The sequence below is a fragment of the Myotis lucifugus genome, unplaced genomic scaffold (assembly GCF_000147115.1).
Source record: "Myotis lucifugus unplaced genomic scaffold, Myoluc2.0 scaffold_100, whole genome shotgun sequence".
Lineage (NCBI taxonomy): Eukaryota > Metazoa > Chordata > Mammalia > Chiroptera > Vespertilionidae > Myotis > Myotis lucifugus.
The window spans coordinates 3,621,252-3,640,149 of NW_005871148.1; the positions used below are offsets into that span (position 1 = coordinate 3,621,252).

General features: G+C 43.3%; 1 protein-coding gene across 2 annotated transcripts in view; it reads left to right on the forward strand.

Moving 5' to 3' along the window:
• The window catches only part of PITPNC1 (phosphatidylinositol transfer protein, cytoplasmic 1), a 208,182-nt gene that overhangs the window by 102,970 nt on the left and 86,314 nt on the right, over positions 1–18,898 (forward strand). For both annotated transcript variants that reach the window (XM_006092435.3, XM_006092437.3), the window contains exons 2-4: positions 1,194–1,342; positions 14,267–14,355; positions 15,206–15,213. In XM_006092435.3, the coding sequence (XP_006092497.1) occupies positions 1,194–1,342; positions 14,267–14,355; positions 15,206–15,213 (246 nt within the window). The remainder of the gene's footprint in view (positions 1–1,193; positions 1,343–14,266; positions 14,356–15,205; positions 15,214–18,898) is intronic.

Here is an 18,898-nt window from a genome sequence, read left to right on the forward strand (position 1 = left end):
CCGACTACTGTGTGTTGTTTCACCCCAAAGGACCACAGCAGGTGGCATTGTCCTGTCTCCTGACTCCTAATTCCCTCCTTCCTCTCTATCTCTTTTTTTCTATTTTTAAAAATATATCTTCATTGATTTCAGAGAGGAAGGGAAAAGGAGAGAGGGAGAGAGAGAGAGAGACAGAAACATCAATGATGAGAGAGAATCATCGATCGGCTGCCTCCTGCATGTCTCCCACTGGGGATTAAGCCTGCAACCTGGCCATGTACCCTGATTGGGAAATCGAACTGTGACCTCCTGGTTCATAGGTCGATGCTTAACCACTGAGCCATGCCAGCCAGGCTCTATCTCTTTTTTTTTCCTCCATCAAATTAGTTTTGCCACCCTGGAAGTTCATTGGGTGAAGAAATGCCTGCCAGCCACAGGATTTTCAGAGAGGCAGGAAGGAGAGTGGAACAGTTTGAAAAAAAGGACAGAAGAGAAATTGTCCATATTCTGTGTTATTCCATATTATCATTTTCATGTAAGCACAGGTGGCTTCTGGGACCCCCGGCTGGAAGGCTCCACACTGTTAATGGAATTGGATAAAAGTAGTTAAAGATACGTAATTTTCCTCACTGGAGATCGGCCTTTGGAACACAGGTTTCACTCTGGGGGGCCTGGGCAGCTGGAGTTTTCAAGAGCTTCCAGGTGCTTCTAATGTCCAGCCACCTTTGAGAACTGCTGTTCCAGGGGGCAGAGCCCTCCAGGAGAGTCTGAACCCTTTATAGGAGGTGACGGAGGAGACAGGTGACATCTAATCCTCTTGTGCCCAGCAATGCAGGTAATTAGGCAAAAAGAAGGGACAGACGGAACACACCCTGGCCTGTATTTTGCTGAGAAAAATAGGATTTTAGCTCCACTTAACCCTGCAGGGCCCGATGGGAAGGGAGATTCCCGTGCCCTCGCCTCCCTGCTGCTACCCGTGGCTTGGTGGGCTGCCAACCCCAAGGTGATTGCCAACGTGATGCAGAATGTTCACAGGAACATGTCGTTTCTGCCTTCTGCTCACCACTTGCTCTCCTCGCTCCCCAGGAGAAGGAACACCAGGCCCATGTGTCTGCTCTCTTTCCTGAGCAGAAAGTGCTGTTAGTTGTTTTAGGGGGGAGGGGGAATGTTTTCGAAGGGCGCATGGGGCTGACCTCCGTCTCTGTGTTTTGCAGTACAAAATCGGACAGCTGTACATGATCAGCAAGCACAGCCATGAGCAGAGTGACCGAGGGGAAGGCGTAGAAGTCGTCCAGAATGAGCCCTTCGAGGACCCTAACCACGGCAACGGGCAGTTCACCGAGAAGCGTGTGTATCTCAACAGGTGAGTGGTGGCAGCTGGTGTCCTGCCTCTGGGCCCTCACCACACAGAAGCCCCTCTCACTTGGCCCCATAGCACCTGAGGTCGAGGTGGGGTTGGGATAAAAGGCAGCTTGAAAGTCATTAGGTCAGCTCTCTGCATCCACCAATCTACTTGCTTCCAACAACAGAATCCCCTGTGTTCTGCAAAATAGTTCTCAACTGCATTTCATCAAGAGGAGCTTCCCTCTTACCTTCCCCACGCTTTAAGGGACAGGTTAGGGTGAAATCTGATCTTAAGGATGAAAGGGCTTTGTCTTCTCCTTTGGTTCAGAGTTAGCAGTAGGAGAAGTTGGCTTTGCCTGCAAGGGAGTGTAAAGAAGTGTTGAAGGTGGCCGTGTGCCATTGGGGTCTTGGCGTGGTAAGATTCCCACTTCCTGTCAGGTGACCACTCAGGTATCTGCAAGGGAATTGACCAAACGAACGGTCACCTGTGACCAGCGTGTGCTATGCAGTGCTCAGGTGGTTTCCATTTCTTGGGTGGACCCGTCCTTCCCAAGGAGGAGGTGGTCACCTCTGCTTCGGATGGGGAAAGCCTTGAGGATGATAAAGCAGTACTCATCAGGACTACCATTTCCGCTTTGCAAAATATAGTCTTTAATCTCTTGCTATTTTCTTGTCACTCATGGCATAATTGATCATCAGTGCTTGTTTGATTTTCTCCCCATGAAAATCACCTCCACTCCAGCCCATGTTCTTCCTTTCCCTTTTTCCCTGGGTCAGAAATTTGTAGTCACATGCCAGATGGAACATATTTTATGGAAAGTAAGGGTTGACTCTCGTGAACCAGTGTGTGACCAGTCTGGGCCTTGCTGTCATTTCCATGAATACTCTATCCCATGAATACTCTTTATGCCCACGTGCACCTTCTCCAATTGGCCCACGTGTGATTATTCAGAAAGCATTTCTGACACAATAGCTGGATGTTGCCCCCGGTTTATTCCCTGACCCATTGTCCGTGCTTTGACCATCGTTCAAGCCGTATTTGGATCCCACATGGCCTCCACACTCCGACAGGCTGAAGTGGACTGTTCCTTCTTTGTGGAGAGTTTGGGTCCTGTCACTAGGTGTGTGGAAATCTCTCAGTGAAGCCTTGGGCTGCTTAAACCAACATGTGTTCTTTTTTTTGTTTTGTTTTTGTTGTTAATCCTCACCCAAGGATATTTTTTAAAAATATATTTTATTGATTCCAGAGAGGAAAGGAAAGGGAGAGAGATAGAAACATTAGTGATGAGAGAGAATCATTGCTCAGCTGCCCCCTGCACACCCCCTACTGGGGACCGAGCCCGCAACCTGGGCCAGGAATTGAACCACGACCTCCTGTGTGGTCGGGCCACACGAAGATATTTTTCCATTGATTTTTAAAGAGTGGAAGGGAGGGAGAGAGAGAAACATTGATATGAGAGGAGATTGAACCTGCAACCGAGGTACATGCCCTTGACTGGAATCGAACCTGGGACCCTTCAGTCCACAGGCCAGAGCTCTATTCACTGAGCCAAACCAGCTAGAGCTAAACCAACATGTTTTAATCTGCTTGGGGATGCAGTACCAGGGATTTCCTGAGTCACGATGAAATGCAAATTAGATTGGTCCCATTCATCTCCTTGGAGCTGTGAATTCCCAGGGTTTGGAACCAGTTCAGCCTCCAGCCAGCTGTTGATTTGCAGGAGTAGCTGAGCCCTGGGTCTCTCCTGCGGATGGCTTCCTTACAGAGAGAGGTTTCTAAACATGCTGCTTTGGCTTGTTAGTGCAGATGATATAATTCAAATGTAGAGCCCAGATCATCTCTGTATAGCAAAGAGAAGTAAGGGAGATGTAAGAAAACAGGTACAGTTATTGCCTGGGGAATGTTCTGTATTTACAAATTCTAGAAGAAATTTTAGAAAACTTGACTTTTCCTAAAACAGAACAAGAAGTATCCAGCTGTCTCTGTCATGTCTGTTTTCTCTATCAAAAATATGGTATTTATTTTAAAGGAGAATAATAAACAGCAGTAAGAGGGAAATTTGTTATAAATAGAATATCTGGATTTCCAGGAATAAGTACCAAAAAGATTAATGTGGACCTTCCCCCCACCTCCTATGACAAACACAGGATGAAATATAACAATATAAAGCGGAGTTCCAAACAAAGAAAGGGAAATCCTCAGGTACGAGAAATAAAGAGGAAACTCAAACCAGAACGGAAAGCAGATGAGCGAATGCTAAGGAAGCCGGAGGCAGTCAGAACTAAGTGAGGCCTGACATCTGAGAGCTGCCACACCCATAGGGGACAGATATATGGCCTTGGCTTATGCAAATGGGAGGTGGAACTGAGACTTGTGCATAAAAATAATTTTTGAGCCCAGGTAATGTGATTCAGTGATTGAGCAGTGACCTATGAACCAGGAGGTCACAGTTCCATTCCCAGTCAGGGCACATGCCCGGGTTTCGGGCTTGATCCCCAGTGTGGGGCATGCAGGAGGCAGCCAATCAATGAGTCTCTCTTCATTGATGTTTCTATCTCCCTCTCCCTTCCTCTCTGAAATCAATAAAAAAAATTTTTTAATTATTTTTTACAATAAAAGACAGAGAGGTTACAGGGACTCATACTGAAAGAACTACTAAAGTATGTACTTGAAGTAAAAGGAACTTGAATCCAAGAAGGAAGGGGGGAGGGTCTAGAAGTAATAATAAACAAGAAGTTGGTAAACATCTGGGCAAATCTGAATGAGCATAGAATGTTTTAAAAATATTAATGATGAGTAATTGTGGGTATGTTCATGGAATTTAAATAATAGACAGTAATAGCAAAAGATGAGAGCATAGTAATTATAGTAAAAACACTCTTAAGTTGCAAATATTATTTAGGAAGAGGAGGGAGATGTTGATTCGTTTAAACTTTTGAAAGGCAAGTGTGCATATTCAAAATGTAAAGGTGACCTCTGAAGGAGCAGGTATATACTTGTAAGTAATTAACATCCAAGAGAAAACTTGATCAATTCAAGAGAAGGCAGAGGAAGAACAAAGAGAATCCTGCAAAAAGCATAACTAGAAAACAAATTTTGATGATAAGATAAATCAGAATACATCAGTGGGCACAATAAAGGTATGTGAATTAAATCCTAAACCTCAACCTAGAGCAACAAATATATGGCAACACTGACAAAATCATAAGTAGCCTAAAGTTATAGTGGGGGATTTTAACATAATATCAGTTTAACAGACTGAGACACAGAGAGAATATAAACAACAGAATGGCAAGCTTGATCCAGTGGACATTACTACATCCTGGAACCAATATGCTTTTCAAACACACACGAAAATGTACAAAACCTGACTACAAACCAGGCCAGAAATCTATCTCAACAAATACCAGAAAATCACTATCATGGAGATCCTGTGGGCTGATTACAAAAATAAATTGATAACAACAACAAAGAGTTTTTTCATCATTTAGAAAATGTAAGCATTCCCAAATAATTCATGAGTTGAAAATATCAGATACCCACCTTCCCGACCACCTTTGCAGCAAGGGGAGGCCAAACCACCTAGTTCCAGCCAATGAAATACAAGATTTTTCCTTCGATAAAAAGAAGAAGATGTTCAAGAGAGACATGATCTGCTTCTGGGGAAGGTGATGAAATGGATGGTGACAGCTGGGAAGGCAGTGTGTAGTACCTACCACGTGAACCTTAACATCAAAGCTGAACAGTATCAGTACAAAAAGGACACAGACCCATCTCAGTTAAGACATGAATATCCTATATAAACCATGAGCAAATCAGATACCTCAGAATGTAATAATGACAATAAATCATGAATTAAATAAAATTTATCCTTGACTGTTAACATCAATATGAGAATTCAGCAAGATTTTTGGGTATAAATCCACATCAGAAATTACTAGCATTATTATTATACAGCAGGAACAATAAATGGGAAACAATGACTTTTTAAAATTCTACTTATAATGGAAAAAGAAAGCTGAAGGTACCCAATAACAAATCCACAAGATATACAAAAACTTTTTGGAAAAAATATGAAATGTTAGCAGAGGACATTTTAAAACTCCAGACAAAAGGTAGCATTCATTCATGGGCGGGAAATGCTGTATTGTAAAGTTGCTGTCAGTTCCCAAATCAATCATACATTTAATGCAAATGTAATTAAAATGGCAACAAGGTTGTTTTTAAAATAGAATTAGAGAATATAATCCTAAAAGTCCTAATTAGTATAGCTTTATAAAGAGCCTTGATATCTGGTAGGGCAAGTCCCTCCTAGTTATTCTACTTTTCTAAAATTGTTCATATAAATTTTAGAATTAGAAACCCAAGTGGCATGAAAAATGACTGAAGAAACCAAGAACGTTTAACCTAGAAAACCTAGATAATGGATAAAACTGGATAATGGTGTAGTCAGGGGGGAAAGAATTAGGCCTGTGTATTCTATAAGACCCCAGGAGGGCCGATTGGACAAAGACCAATGGGTGAGAGTGCCAGGGAGAAATCTCAGGCATTCTCACCCATTTAGGGACGAAATCGCAGTAGGCAAGCCATGGGAGAGGGCAGCAGGGTGCCTTGTGGTCAGTTATGCTGTCACGGTGGGGTCCTGAGCATGAGCGGAACCCAGTCTTCAGGCTGTCCCTGAGCAGATTCAAACATCAAATAGGCGGTTAAACTGAACAGCCTTTCAGGTCCTTTTCAACCTGAATTTTCTATGCTCACAGCAAGTTTCAGACATTATCCTGACTCTCCTCCAGCATACAAAAATGAGGAACCAAGAACTTACAGTTCCCTTTGTACAAATATAAACTAGATCCATCCTTTTATCATTTAAAAGGTTCTGGGCATGTATGGAAGAGTATGCATCAGGTATTTTTAGAAGCAGGTAGATTATGGTTTAGTAAGAAAGAAAGAAAAATTGACGTGTGACATAACCATAAAATAATAAATAGTTCTATAACCATAAAATAATAAATAGTTCTATAATCATAAAAGAAAATCAAACCCATTACTTTGTGGCTACAAACTTGAGTTAACCCACCTCAAGTTGACCCATGTCCTCCAGTGCCCATTTAATAATGTACACAGAAATATCATTGTCCTCTGGACCTGAATTCATGAGGTGGCAAAATAAGCCAAATCTCATTCAGAAGTTGCTTCTTAAATTTATTATCCAAAGCAACTACTGGAGATACTGGAAATACTCAAAGCCTGTGTAGTCAGGACCTACTCTCTGAGTCTGTCTTGAGTAGAAAGGACATTTCAGGGAAGGATGTTAGTGGCCCACAGAATTATCCGGAGGCTTGAGACTGGGTAGCTCCCAGGGGCCAAGGGCAGCATTGATGAGAACCACCTTTAAGTAGAGTAAGACTGTTTCATTCTGTCATCACCCCCCACAAGCTGCCATGAGTAGGTCCAAATTGTCCCTTTTTTCTTTTTATCACTTGTCCCAAAATTCTAAAATAAGTATCCCATTGAGCTCCCAGTCCAAGCCTGAGCCCCCCTGAGTGGGAAGAGGAACTTCCAGCTGGTTTGCAAAGCACTGCAACGTTACATATTCTCACCAGCAGCCCATGAGGGTCCCGATTTCTCTACACCAAGCATGTCAAACTCAAAGGCTAACACGGGCCAAATACACAAGGTTTAAGTTTATGTGGACCGCAAAAAACAAAAGCTTGAATTTTCATAGAAACATAGGTTTATTTTGATAGAGACATGCTGAATACAAGGGCTGAAATAAACGAGTAATCGTTAACATAAAATAATAGAACATTTTAATAAAAATTAATATTTTTCTTGAACATTAACTTACCAGACACTGAATAATTGCACAAATTAATAAGTGTAACACAAAGAAACCTATTTTTCTAGTTCTCCGAAAGTGAAATATTTCCTGTTGCGCACACCAAACAAGTCAGTTCAAGACTAATGACACGGCAATCGGCTGCTAAAATATTCGCTGCTAGTATTAATGGAGAGAAATGGTGTGCCTGCGCATAAGGCGAGTAAGGGAAATGAATGCAACACTATGATAGTAATCAGTCATTAGCGAATGGTGTAGTTTGTTATTAATAATTATGTATAACAGGATATTGTAAAAATTAAGTTATGAAATTTTTATTAAAACATTTCTTACAGCCGAAACTGGTTTGGCTCAGTGGATAGAGCGTCGGCCTGCGGACTGAAAGGTCCCAGGTTCGATTCCGGTCAAGGGCATGTACCTGGGTTGTGGGCACATCCCCAGTGGGAGATGTGCAGGAGGCCGCTGGTCGATGTTTCTCTCTCATCGATGTTTCTAACTCTCTCTCTCCCTTCCTCTCTGTAAAAAATCAATAAAATATATTTTTAAAAAAACACACAAAAAAACATTTCTTACATACCGCTATGTTGGCTGGGCCACAAAAATATTTGTTGCGGGCCGTGAGTTTGACATGCCTGCTCTACACGATCAGCAACATTTATTATTGTCTGTCTTTTTGGTTATAGCGATCCTAGTGGGTGTGAAGTTATATCTCGCGGTTTTGATGGGCATTCATGTCCCTAATGCTTTTCATGTGCTCATCAGCCATTTGTATTTCTTCTTTGGAAAAATGCCTATTGAAGTCCTTTGTCCTTTTTAATTTGGTAAGATGTCTTTTATAAGGGCCTTTTATCCCTTCATTACTTGCTTTCATCTCCCAGGGTTGCTCTAGCCTCTGGCCCTTCCTATAACATCTAATACACTGTTGGGTGCGCAGTACATTTTGGCGGTTGCCTAATACATTTAGTGCTGATACATTAGTGCATTTGGTGGTTGTCCTTAGATCCAGTTTAGTTATCCAAATAACTTGTCTTAAAAAATCCTGGCATCCAGGGAAAGGAGGCAAGATACTCATCAAACTCTGGAATAGGGATTCTAAATCAAATCTGTAGCCCAGAATCACGCGAGGTGATTCTTTTATCCCTTTTTATTTCCTTTTCATATTTAGCACCTCTCCAATCCCTTCCCATTGAAGAGTGGGAATCGGTGGGGGTGGGGGTGCCTTGGAGGAAAGATGAAGCCTATTTTAGGCTTGTTTTTCAGTCATGAAGTGACATGTTCTTCCCCACCACGGCTGCTGGATTAATTAGGCTATGCTGGCAGCTGCCAGTCAGGGAGGGTTGCCAGCTTCCAACAGTGAGTCCTCCTAATGCCTCAATCAGTTTGCAGAGAGAATGTTTCTCTTGCTATGTGGCTCCTACCTTCCAAGGCAACCTCTTCTGGACTCAAGCAGCTCTGGGTAGGAGAAGGTACAGCTTCCATAAGCCATGAATCCTGTTTAACTGGACAAGCAAAGCCACCAGCTGGTGGCTCTACCTATGAGCTCATCGGTAGAGCTTTGTTGCCATGGCTTGGGTCTGTCTTTCACATTTCCTCTTCCTGTTCTCCCAGATCTTCCCCAGAGTAAGAGCCCAGTGCCCCGAGCTCATGTGCCTTTGGGGGGGCCCACCACCTCGGCAACAGGTCATAGAAAAGTGTCAGAGCCAGAGATTCTGACCTCAGAGCTTATATCCATGCTATTTTTAAAGGCTCTTCATGGTCATTATTTGGCTTTTGTATATCCAGATGCAATCTTCATTCATTCAGAAAATATTTATTGAGCATCTGCTATGTGCCACGTGCCAAGGTCCCATTCTAGGTCAGGACAGGCAGCTCTGAGCAGAACAAAGCCGTCTGCCCTGGTGGGGCTAGCATGTAGTCATAATATCTAAAAGTCTCTGCATACCTTGGAATACTTAATCTTCTATATAAATATATATTTAATATGCTATTAGATAAATTATTCAATTAATAATTTTAAATATATATATACTGGGACAAATAGAGCATGTAAGGGACTTCTTTCAGGCATACTTTTTAGTGCTTACTATTCTGTTCTGTCCCCACCTCAATTCTTAAGAACATGCCAGGCATTCCCACAATGACGGAGCCCTCAGCTACTCCCATGGGAAATCACAAAAACAATGTTTAGCTAATTATTAGGATCTTAGTGTCCAGTTCAGTGGTCTCCCATCTTCGTTCCTTTTTTAAAAATATATATGTTTTTATTGATTTTGTTAGAGAGGAAGGAAGAAGGAGAGAGAGATAGAAACATTGATGATAAGAGAGAAACATCAATTGGCTGCCTTCTGTACACCCTACTGGGGATCAAGCCCACAACCTGGGCATGTGCCCTGATCGGGAATCAAACCAGCGACCTCTTGGTGCATGGGATGATGCTCAACCAAATGAGCCACTCCAGCCTGGCCATCTTTGTTCCTTGATGGCTGATGTTGACACATGTGGACTGCTCCTCTGGGTTCCCCACAGCATGCTGGCCACATGTCCCTCACACTGTCCAAGCAAAGCCCTCCTAAGAACCTGCGCCAGATAGGCCTCTTCCCAGAATCCCCGCATAAAGTGTCCCTTTCATTTGGGAGAGCGGTGGTGGTATCCAGGAACTTCTTGTGAGGGAAGCCGGCAGCCCCACCTCTTGCTGGTGATGGCTCCAGTCTGGAAACTGCTCATCTCTCTGCTGCCATAGGAAGAATTACATTACTAGCAGAACTAAAAGACCAGCCAGAAAAACCATTAGGAAGAGTACAGCTGCTGCAGAAGAAGTGTAGAGACCTCAGAAATGACTGTTTGTGGAACTGGATAGGAATAATTGATTATTATCCAAAAATTGTCAAATGGACCAGTGGGAAATGAGGACACGAAGGCAACTAAGTCCTTTTATTTTTTTAAATGTGTTTTTATTGATTTCAGGGAAAGAAAGGGAGAGGGAGAGAGAGAGATAACAATATCAATGATGAGAGAAAATCACCAACCAACTGCCTCCTACACGCTCCCTACTGGGGATCGAATCCGGGCCCTGGGAATCGACCATGACCTCCTGGTTCATGGGTCGACGCTCAACCATTGAGACATACCAGCCAGGGCAGCAGCTAAGTCCTTTTAAAGTCATTTAAGTGAGCTGCAGTCAGCGCTGACAGTGGCAGGGTTCTTCAGGTGCGCTCTGCCGGGGAACATCCTGAGCGAAGCACTGTTTCGTGAACTCGGGAAGCCTGTCTTTCTGCTGGGAATGTTGACATCCAAAATTTCCAGTTAAGACCATTGTAAATCTGGTCCCTGTTGAGAAAATTAGATTAGACTCCACTTAGATCACATTTGGCCTAATGATGTTTAGTACCTCCTGGGGCCCAATATTCCCCAATGTGCATTAATTGTGAAGTGAGATTATATGTCATGAGGAAACGCGGTGATAATCTGGATTATAAAGTACCAGAAGCTTCTAATGGAGCGGGATGTTTATGTTTCAGTTTCATAAATTCTTTATGAAAGAGGTAAACACTTTTAACCCGAGTGTTCAGATTATGCCTGCCTATGGGGCCTTCTTCTCGGGTCAGTTGTGATTCAGGGAAACCTGGAGAATGTATGAAGGCTGCAGTGACTACATTCACTTAGGTCCAGGCTGGGTTTCTCAGTCTTGGCACTGTTCATATTGGGGCCAGATAGTTCTTTGTTGTGGGCACTGTTCTGTGCATTGTAGGATATTGGGCAGCATCCTGGGCCTCTAGACAGCAGCAGCATCCCTCCACCCACCCCTCCCAGTCGTGATCACCAGAAATGTTTCCAGACTTTATCAAATGTCCCCCCCCCCCCCGCCCAAGGGGGCTGCAAAATCCCAACCCCCACCTGCCATTGAGAATTGCTGCTTTAGGATGACTCTTCCCGGTTTGCCCAGGACTGAGGAATTTAGCCTGTGGGACTTCCAGCGCTAAAACCAGGGCAGTCCATGCAAACCGGGAAGAGTTGGTCACCCAGCTGTGTCGCCGATGCGTTCTACATCATACTAAAGTTTCAAAGTAAGAAACCAAACGTCTTGAAAAGTCTGTCTTCCACAAAGGCCTTTGGGAAACTTGGTATCATTTCACAGCAGCATGCTTTGCATTATGGTAAAGGCTTTAGGGACAAACGCCCATCTTTTCCCTCAGTGTCTCTAAACCTGGGTCGTGGTGAGAGGGGCCATGGGGAGCTTCGGTCCTGGCCAGCGGACCAGGAGGACATGCTTGGAACCATGCCGCCTTTCTGGGAAGAGAGGTTCTTGTTTGACACCTAGTAGTGTGCTTGAATGACAGACGTCTCCTTAGAACTGTAGGCGGTGTGACAGGATACATCGTGAAAGTGACAGCAACAGTGGGGACTAATTTAATTCCATTTTTGCTTGCAGCCCTGATAAATCATTACTGCAGGGAAAACTAAATTTTACTTTCTCAGACCAGAATGATTTGAATAATGATGTGCTCTGGGGAAATTGGGGTCTGAGAGAAGGTCTGTTCATGGGCTTAAAAATATTTAAACTGAAGTATCAGAGAACTCGTCACAGAAGCCTCCTGCGCCTGGCCCGGTAAATGACTCGCACCAGAAGGGCCTCCCTCCCACACTAATTAGAACAGTCGCATAAAATCATACCAACCATCTTGGCTGAAGGATTGTGTTTTTTAGGGTGTCTCACTGGAAAAGGTAATTGACTACAGGGCTGTGTATCCTGCAAGAGCTGGTGAATGAATCAGCTAAAATAAGGATCCTAGACTCTAGAGTCCTGACCATTTACACAAATGGGAATAGTCTCCATGTGAATGGAAAATCGCCAGTGTCTTTCATGTTCCTTCCAGAAAATGATTGCTGCTTAGGAATGTGCTTATGCTGGGAGGCTTATTAAATGATACAGGGAATGAGCTGTGGAGGAAGGGAACTTGGGTCTCAGAGGGGCATGCCTGAGGAGCCTAATGGATCTGAGGAGGGGTGCAGTGTAGATGGATCACCGCTCCCAAGGAAGACAGTGAATAGGGGGGCCCCAGTGCTGGTAGGGAGTCATAGATGCTTTGTCTAAGCTAAACAATGCCTCGCCTACTTTGGGGTCTTGCCTGTGAGTAGAATCCACCCTCCCTGTACTAATCGCCATATACTAATCGCCATATCGCTCTGGAATTGGGGGCAAAGAGGAGGGAACACAGGGGAAGTTTTGCTTATGACCCACACAGGACATCAGCCCCAGTGTGCTCCCACTTAAAGAATAAATCACAGGCAGAAGCTATAAAAACGCCTGTCGGGAAGCAGCCTTCCTTTTGAGCGGTGTGAGCGTAAGGTAAATGAGCAGTTACCGCAGAGATGATTTTCTAGGAGTGAGGCGTTCTGCATTAGAGCAGCAAGAAGGATGGTTATGTGAATTCTGAAGCTGCTCCGGCTCTCTCTCCACGGCCCACCTGAAGCAGTGGGCTTCGTCACAGTCACCTGGCTCAGGGGAGCTTTCATCTTCCCTTTGTTTTAACCCTGAGAAATGGCCCAGAGCTTTGGGTTAGATCCAACCAGCCAACCATTGAAAATACACATTTGTCTTTTAAAGAGCAAGTCCTGGATACTGTCAGAAACAGGAGAAACAATTTGAGGAGACATTCAAGGTACACAGTATTTTACTGGCCCTGGTTGTCATTGAATTCCATGTCCAGAGGGATTAGGGATTTGGGATTCTGGAAGCGTGATTCTCTCCCCACCCCCTTTCCTAGCTCTATCAGCTTGGAATTTAAAACTGCCTCGTGGTGTTCTTTATTGCCAACATGCAGCCCTGAGGAGCTGCGCGCCTGCATCATCTCGCTGGTCTGATGTACTGCTAGACATCGGCGTCCCAGACCCCAGCTGTAGGCACCAGAATAGGAAAGACAGAAAACCCCAGGGTGTACTGCTGAGGGGAAATAAAATCGTGCAGGCATATTTAAGGAATATATAATACTGTATATTTAAATACAATATTTAAGAAATTCTCTAGGCCTGTCCTTTGCTGTGGAATTTGCCTCTGAAGGGAAACAAAACTTAATTAGCCCTTGGTTTACAAAAGGTGTTGGGACCTGTGCGCTTGGGTTTTCTCTGTTTAAAGAATCTGTTTTCTTTACATGCCTGCCTGGGTCCCTGCTCCAGAGGCATCGCTCTGTCATATTTGTTTTGTAAGGCTGCAGCAGCAAATTGCCAAAACTGGGTGGCTGGAAACAATACAAATGTATCCTCTCACTTTTCTGGAAGCCAGAAGTCTAAAACCCAGGCATCAGCAGGGCTGATTCCTTCTCCATCAGCAAGGCTCTGAGGGAGAATCTGTTTCCTGCCTCTCTTTGGACTTGGGGTATGTGTGGCAGTCCTTGGCTTGTAGCTGCATCCCTCCAAACAGTCTCCACCTCCGTCTTCACATGGCCTTCTCAAACCTAGGGAGACTTTGTCTTGCAAAAACTCTATTTTCAAATCAGGTTAAATTCACAGGTTAGGAGGTGGATACGTCCTTGAGGGAAGACGCAGTCAACCCTATAGTCATGAAGGGGTTATATTATGTTTCTCTTCGCATCTCTGAAGTTGCTACTCTCTGTTGCTTTAGTCCACTTTCAAAAAACATGGCTCATTTGGATTGTTAAGCTGACATCTGGCTTTAACATTTGCTCCCCCCTCACCCCCTGTCCCATATTGTCGTTTAAACATACCTTCATACTACTTCTCCCGCCCTATACTCCTAGTAGACAAAGACCAGGCTGGCCAAACACTTTAAACATAGCACCTCCCAGCCACTGAATTCTCATGTCCTTGTAAATCAGATCTAAGAGGACAGACTTCCAGTCCTATGAGGTACGCCACACCGGGCTGTAACCTTCTGCCTTCACCCATTTGAGGAGCAGGTGAATATGCACAGAAAACCACAAACTGTGGGAAGACCAGAGGGATGGGAAGGGTGGCTGCGGAGAGAAGGGCTGCCTCAGGACTCCTCCGCTCTCTAGCAGTCAATTCATCCAGAAAGACAGGGCAGCACAGCAAGGCACTGACAGACTCTGATGGTCTTTTCTTTTTCTTTCTTTCTTTCCTCTTAGCAAACTGCCGAGTTGGGCCAGAGCTGTTGTTCCCAAAATATTTTATGTTACAGAGAAGGCTTGGAACTATTATCCCTACACAATTACAGGTAAGTCCTTTGTGCAGCCGGTATGTTACATGTAGCACTAAGACATCACATGGTCAGATTTCACTGATTTCAGGTTTGTTATCCCAGCAGAGACGTGGGAGACTCGTACTGTACCGTCCTTTCAAGTCTTCGCTTTTCCTAGAAGGGGGTGGGGGTGTTAAGCTAAGCCATTTCACTTGCCTTCTTAAAGTGATTTCTCAAGTAATTTGGGGGTGTGGTTTATTTTGACTTATTTGTTTTACAGCACCCCCTCTCCCACCCCCCAAAGAACACCTTGGCTATAATTTATGTAAAAGAGTCTGTCAGGTCTCTCTGTCCTATACTACAGCATAGGACATATCTATGCCGATACTGAACTAGAAACTGTGGCCAGAAAATTTAGAAGGTTTCATTCCTGCCCTCAAACACATGAAAATTCAAGATCCCACTTCAATATCATCATAACAAGCTCTTCTTATTGGTTCTGAGAGCTGCTTTTCCACTTAAAAGATTGCCTGTGTGGTTAATGAATTGCTCTACTGGAATTATTAGTCTTTAATTTTGCTTTTATAATGCCAACTCTTTGGTTTTTAATTAGCCACAAACCCGTAGGCTAATTGAATTGTCTTACAGTCCTTATCAGACCAACCACCAAAGTACCATATGAAAGAATTTCAAGAGCAAACATGAAGCATTTAATATTTATAAAAGTTTAATTTTGGAAGGTTTCTTTACCACATTTTTAATAATTATAATGCACTAGTATATGTTAGTTCTGTGGTTTTCTATTGCATATAAGTGTGGTCTAAATCATCATTTTTTTTCTCTCTCTCTTTTTTCCCCTTTTTTCCAAATGAACATCTGGGACCAGAATACACAGTAAGTTTTATTTAATCATTTTGAAATATTCAGCATATGATCAGTAGATTAATTGGGACTCCCCTTGTATTTCTCATCTTACCAATTTAATAAAAATATAGAGGAATAATTCAGAATCAGAAATATTTAAATGTTGGCTATTACATAGTTATATATAATGCAATAACCTGTTTTCATTTGTTCCAGAATATGAATGTTAATTTAAAATGCCTTGAGAGTTACTTTGCATAATTATCTTTGCTTGCATTTTTAAATAGCTTGGCTGTTCTACTTGTGATAGTTCACTATAACAGAACAGCTTCTAGAAACATGGTATTAAAGAGATGATGCTTGTTATCAATGGAAGGTAGGGTTTATACCTAAAGGGGGTGGCCTTATCCCTTACAGGAGAACCTTGAAACTAGAAAGACTACATTCAAACTATTTTACTCAGGGCTCTGGATTGGACCATCTCAGTGGCTTGATAAAAGCCATTTAATTTCTTCTTGTTCTAAGAGCCTCTGGAGTCATTATTTCCATTTTTAAAAAAGGATCCTATGACACATTGTGTTGTGGTATTTTCATTGTATCATTTCCCCAGCGGCCAACAGGTCAGACTGTCATAACAAGAAAATGGTAGTAAAAAAAAAAGAAAAAAGAAAAGAAAATGGTTAACTGAACTGTGATGGAGTTGAGTTTTTGGTCTTTTGTGGGGGTTTTTTGTTAATCCTCCCCCAAAGATATTTTTTCCATTGATTTTTTTAGAGAGAGTGAAAGAGAGGGAGGGAAGGAGAGAGAGAGAGAGAGATATTGAGAGATTAGTTGTCTCACACACACACACTCCCTGACCAGAGCTGGGGATTAAACCTGCAACCCAGGTATGGGCACTTGATGCAGGGGGGTGGGGGGGGGGGGTGTTGGGTCTTAGTCTGCTTGAGATGCATAATAAATTCCACAAACTAAAAAAAAAATAAAATAAAATAAAATAAAATAAATTCCACAAACTGGGTGGCTTAAACAACAGACGTGTATTTCTCACATCTGGAGGCTGGAAGTTCAAAATCAAGGTATTGGCTGCTTCGGTTTCTGGTGAGGGCCCTCTTCCTGATTTGCCTAAAGCAGTGGTTCTCAACCTTCCTAATGCCGAGACCCTTTAATATAGTTCCTCATGTTGTGGTGACCCCCAATTTCATTGTTACAAATTGAACATAATTAAAGCATAGTGATTAATCACAAAAACAATATGTAATTATATATGTGTTTTCCAATGGTCTTAGGCGACCCCTGTGAAAGGGTCGTTCGACCCCCAAAGGGGTCGCGACCCACAGGTTGAGAACCGCTGGCCTAAAGCCACCTTCTTGCTGTGTCCTTACACAGCAGAGAGAAAAAAAGCAAGCTTCCTATTCTGTTGTTATAAGGGCACTAATCCCATCATGAGGGCCCCACTCTCATGACCTCATCACCTCCCATAGACCCCATCTCCAAATATCATCACATTGGGGGTTAGGCTTCAACCTGAATTTGAGAGTGGGCCCACAATTCTTACATACCATGCTCATTCCAGGCCCAGTAGCTTAAGTGATGTCACTGGATCCTGGCCGCCTGGACACATGGAGGCCAGGGCAGGGCAGCTCTGAATGTCAGTTCAAGGTCCACATTTCATTCTCCACAGGGAAGCAACTAATCCACTTTTGTTTTCCATCCCAAATATAGGACAGCTTTTCTTTCTCACTCCAGTGGCTGGGGGAGTCTGGGCTTCTCTCTCTGGCTGCAGGTGCACTCCTTCCCAGTGACTCCGGCTCCGCTGTGTCCACAGGGTCTGCGCCCAGGATTTACAGCAGATGTTTTCTATTGTCTTCATCTTTTTTCCTGTTTTAAATGCTTTTTCAGTGGACTCTTTATCCCCTGATCCTTTAATCCTAAATAGCTCTTCTTGATGTCATTCCAAGCTTTATATTTCCTGTCTGTGCCCCAAAGCACAACTTCCCCGATGTCAGACTTCCAATTTGGGTCACCCCGCCCTACCCCTCCCTCAGGGAAGCCAGAGTGGTGTCTCTTTTCATAGGATTAGCCCAGAGCAATGTTTGTCTATTCCTAGGCTCCCCTCGGTCTTCTATGTGACTCTCCAGCCTATTACTGAGACCTCATGCTGCCCTCATTTGTGACAAAATCCAGCCACGAGAACTTTCTATTTAGGGTCATCATCTAGGGTTTCCACATGATCACAGTTATAAAGACATTCAAGCTTCATCACAGTGAGTGACTGCCTGTGTTTAGGATTATGTGGAAATGTGATTTGCCCAGGAAATGGAAAAATTTATCTTTAGCTTGGTTGTAGGAAAAAATCTTAATTATACAATAAACAAAGAACTACACAACGACAGTTCTCCAGAGGACAGGCCATCTAAGAGACCTTCAGAACCTGCTGGTCCTTCTGAAGTTTGAAAAGTCACAAAGGAAGGTGCCCGAGGAGCCTGGCTGCCTTCCAGAGCAGCTGACTTTGTTTTTCTCGGGCTAAAAAAAGGCAGCGCTGGAGCATGGACATAGCTCAGCAGCATCGATTCAGCCTCGGTAACAATGGAGGGGGAAGAAACGGATTTTCTTCTCATTTGTAAGAATTTGACAACCTAAGCTATAGTAAGTCGATAGGAGTGACCTAGAATATTATATATATTCTGTTATGACCATCCTATTCCACCAAAACATCTTTTTTTTTAAAAGCAATTCAGTTGCCTTTCTCTCACCACTTCATTTTCTTTTTTAAAATTTTTATTGATTGATTTTTAGAGAGAGGAGGAGAGAGAAACATCGATTTGTTCCACTTATCTATACATCCATGAGTTGATTCTTGCATGTGCCCTGAGAGGGATTGAACCTGCAATCTTGGCATATCGGAATGACATTCTAACTACCGGAGCTATTGACCAGGGCCCACCAAAACTTCTTTTAATAAGAATTTGCAGGAGAGGTGATGACGCATGGGAAGCCCTTTCTGTTAGAATAGCTGGCCGTTACCCAGGGAGCAAAGGTAGGTGTGGGTTGTCCAGTGTTACCCAGCATTTAAATTATTTAGTTAAAAGAGGTAGAAAAAGTGAATTGTAATAGACCGGGAAGAAGGAGATGGCTGTTTTTTAAAAATTAATCTTTATTGTTGAAAGTATTACAGGTGACCCATTTTCTTCCCCATTGACCGACCCCTTCTAAGGAAATGACTCTTGAATGAGAACCTCAAACAGTACTGAGCCATAATGAGAGATGGGGCCATTCAGGGTTGGTTTTATTGAGCCTGGAAGAATCAGGGCTGCTCACAGCTAGGGATGGGCCATCAGTCACCCTAGATAAGTGGTCGGCAAACTCATTAGTCAACAGAGCCAAATATCAACAGTACAACGATTGAAATTTCTTTTGAGAGCCAAATTTTTTAAACTTAAACTATATAGGTAGGTACATTGTTATTAACTTAATTAGGGTACTCCTAAGGTTTAGGAAGAGCCACACTCAAGGGGCCAAAGAGCCGCATGTGACTCGCGAGCTGCAGTTTGCCGACCACGGCCCTAGATGAACTCAGGTTATTTTCCCAGGAGTGGCAATCGATTGAGGTATTTTTCTGAAAGCAGCTAGCTGTCCTGGACAGGAATTCCACTTGCAATCTTGGCCTCATCAGCTTCCCTGATAATTGAAAGAGCTGATGGGTGCTGATGACCAT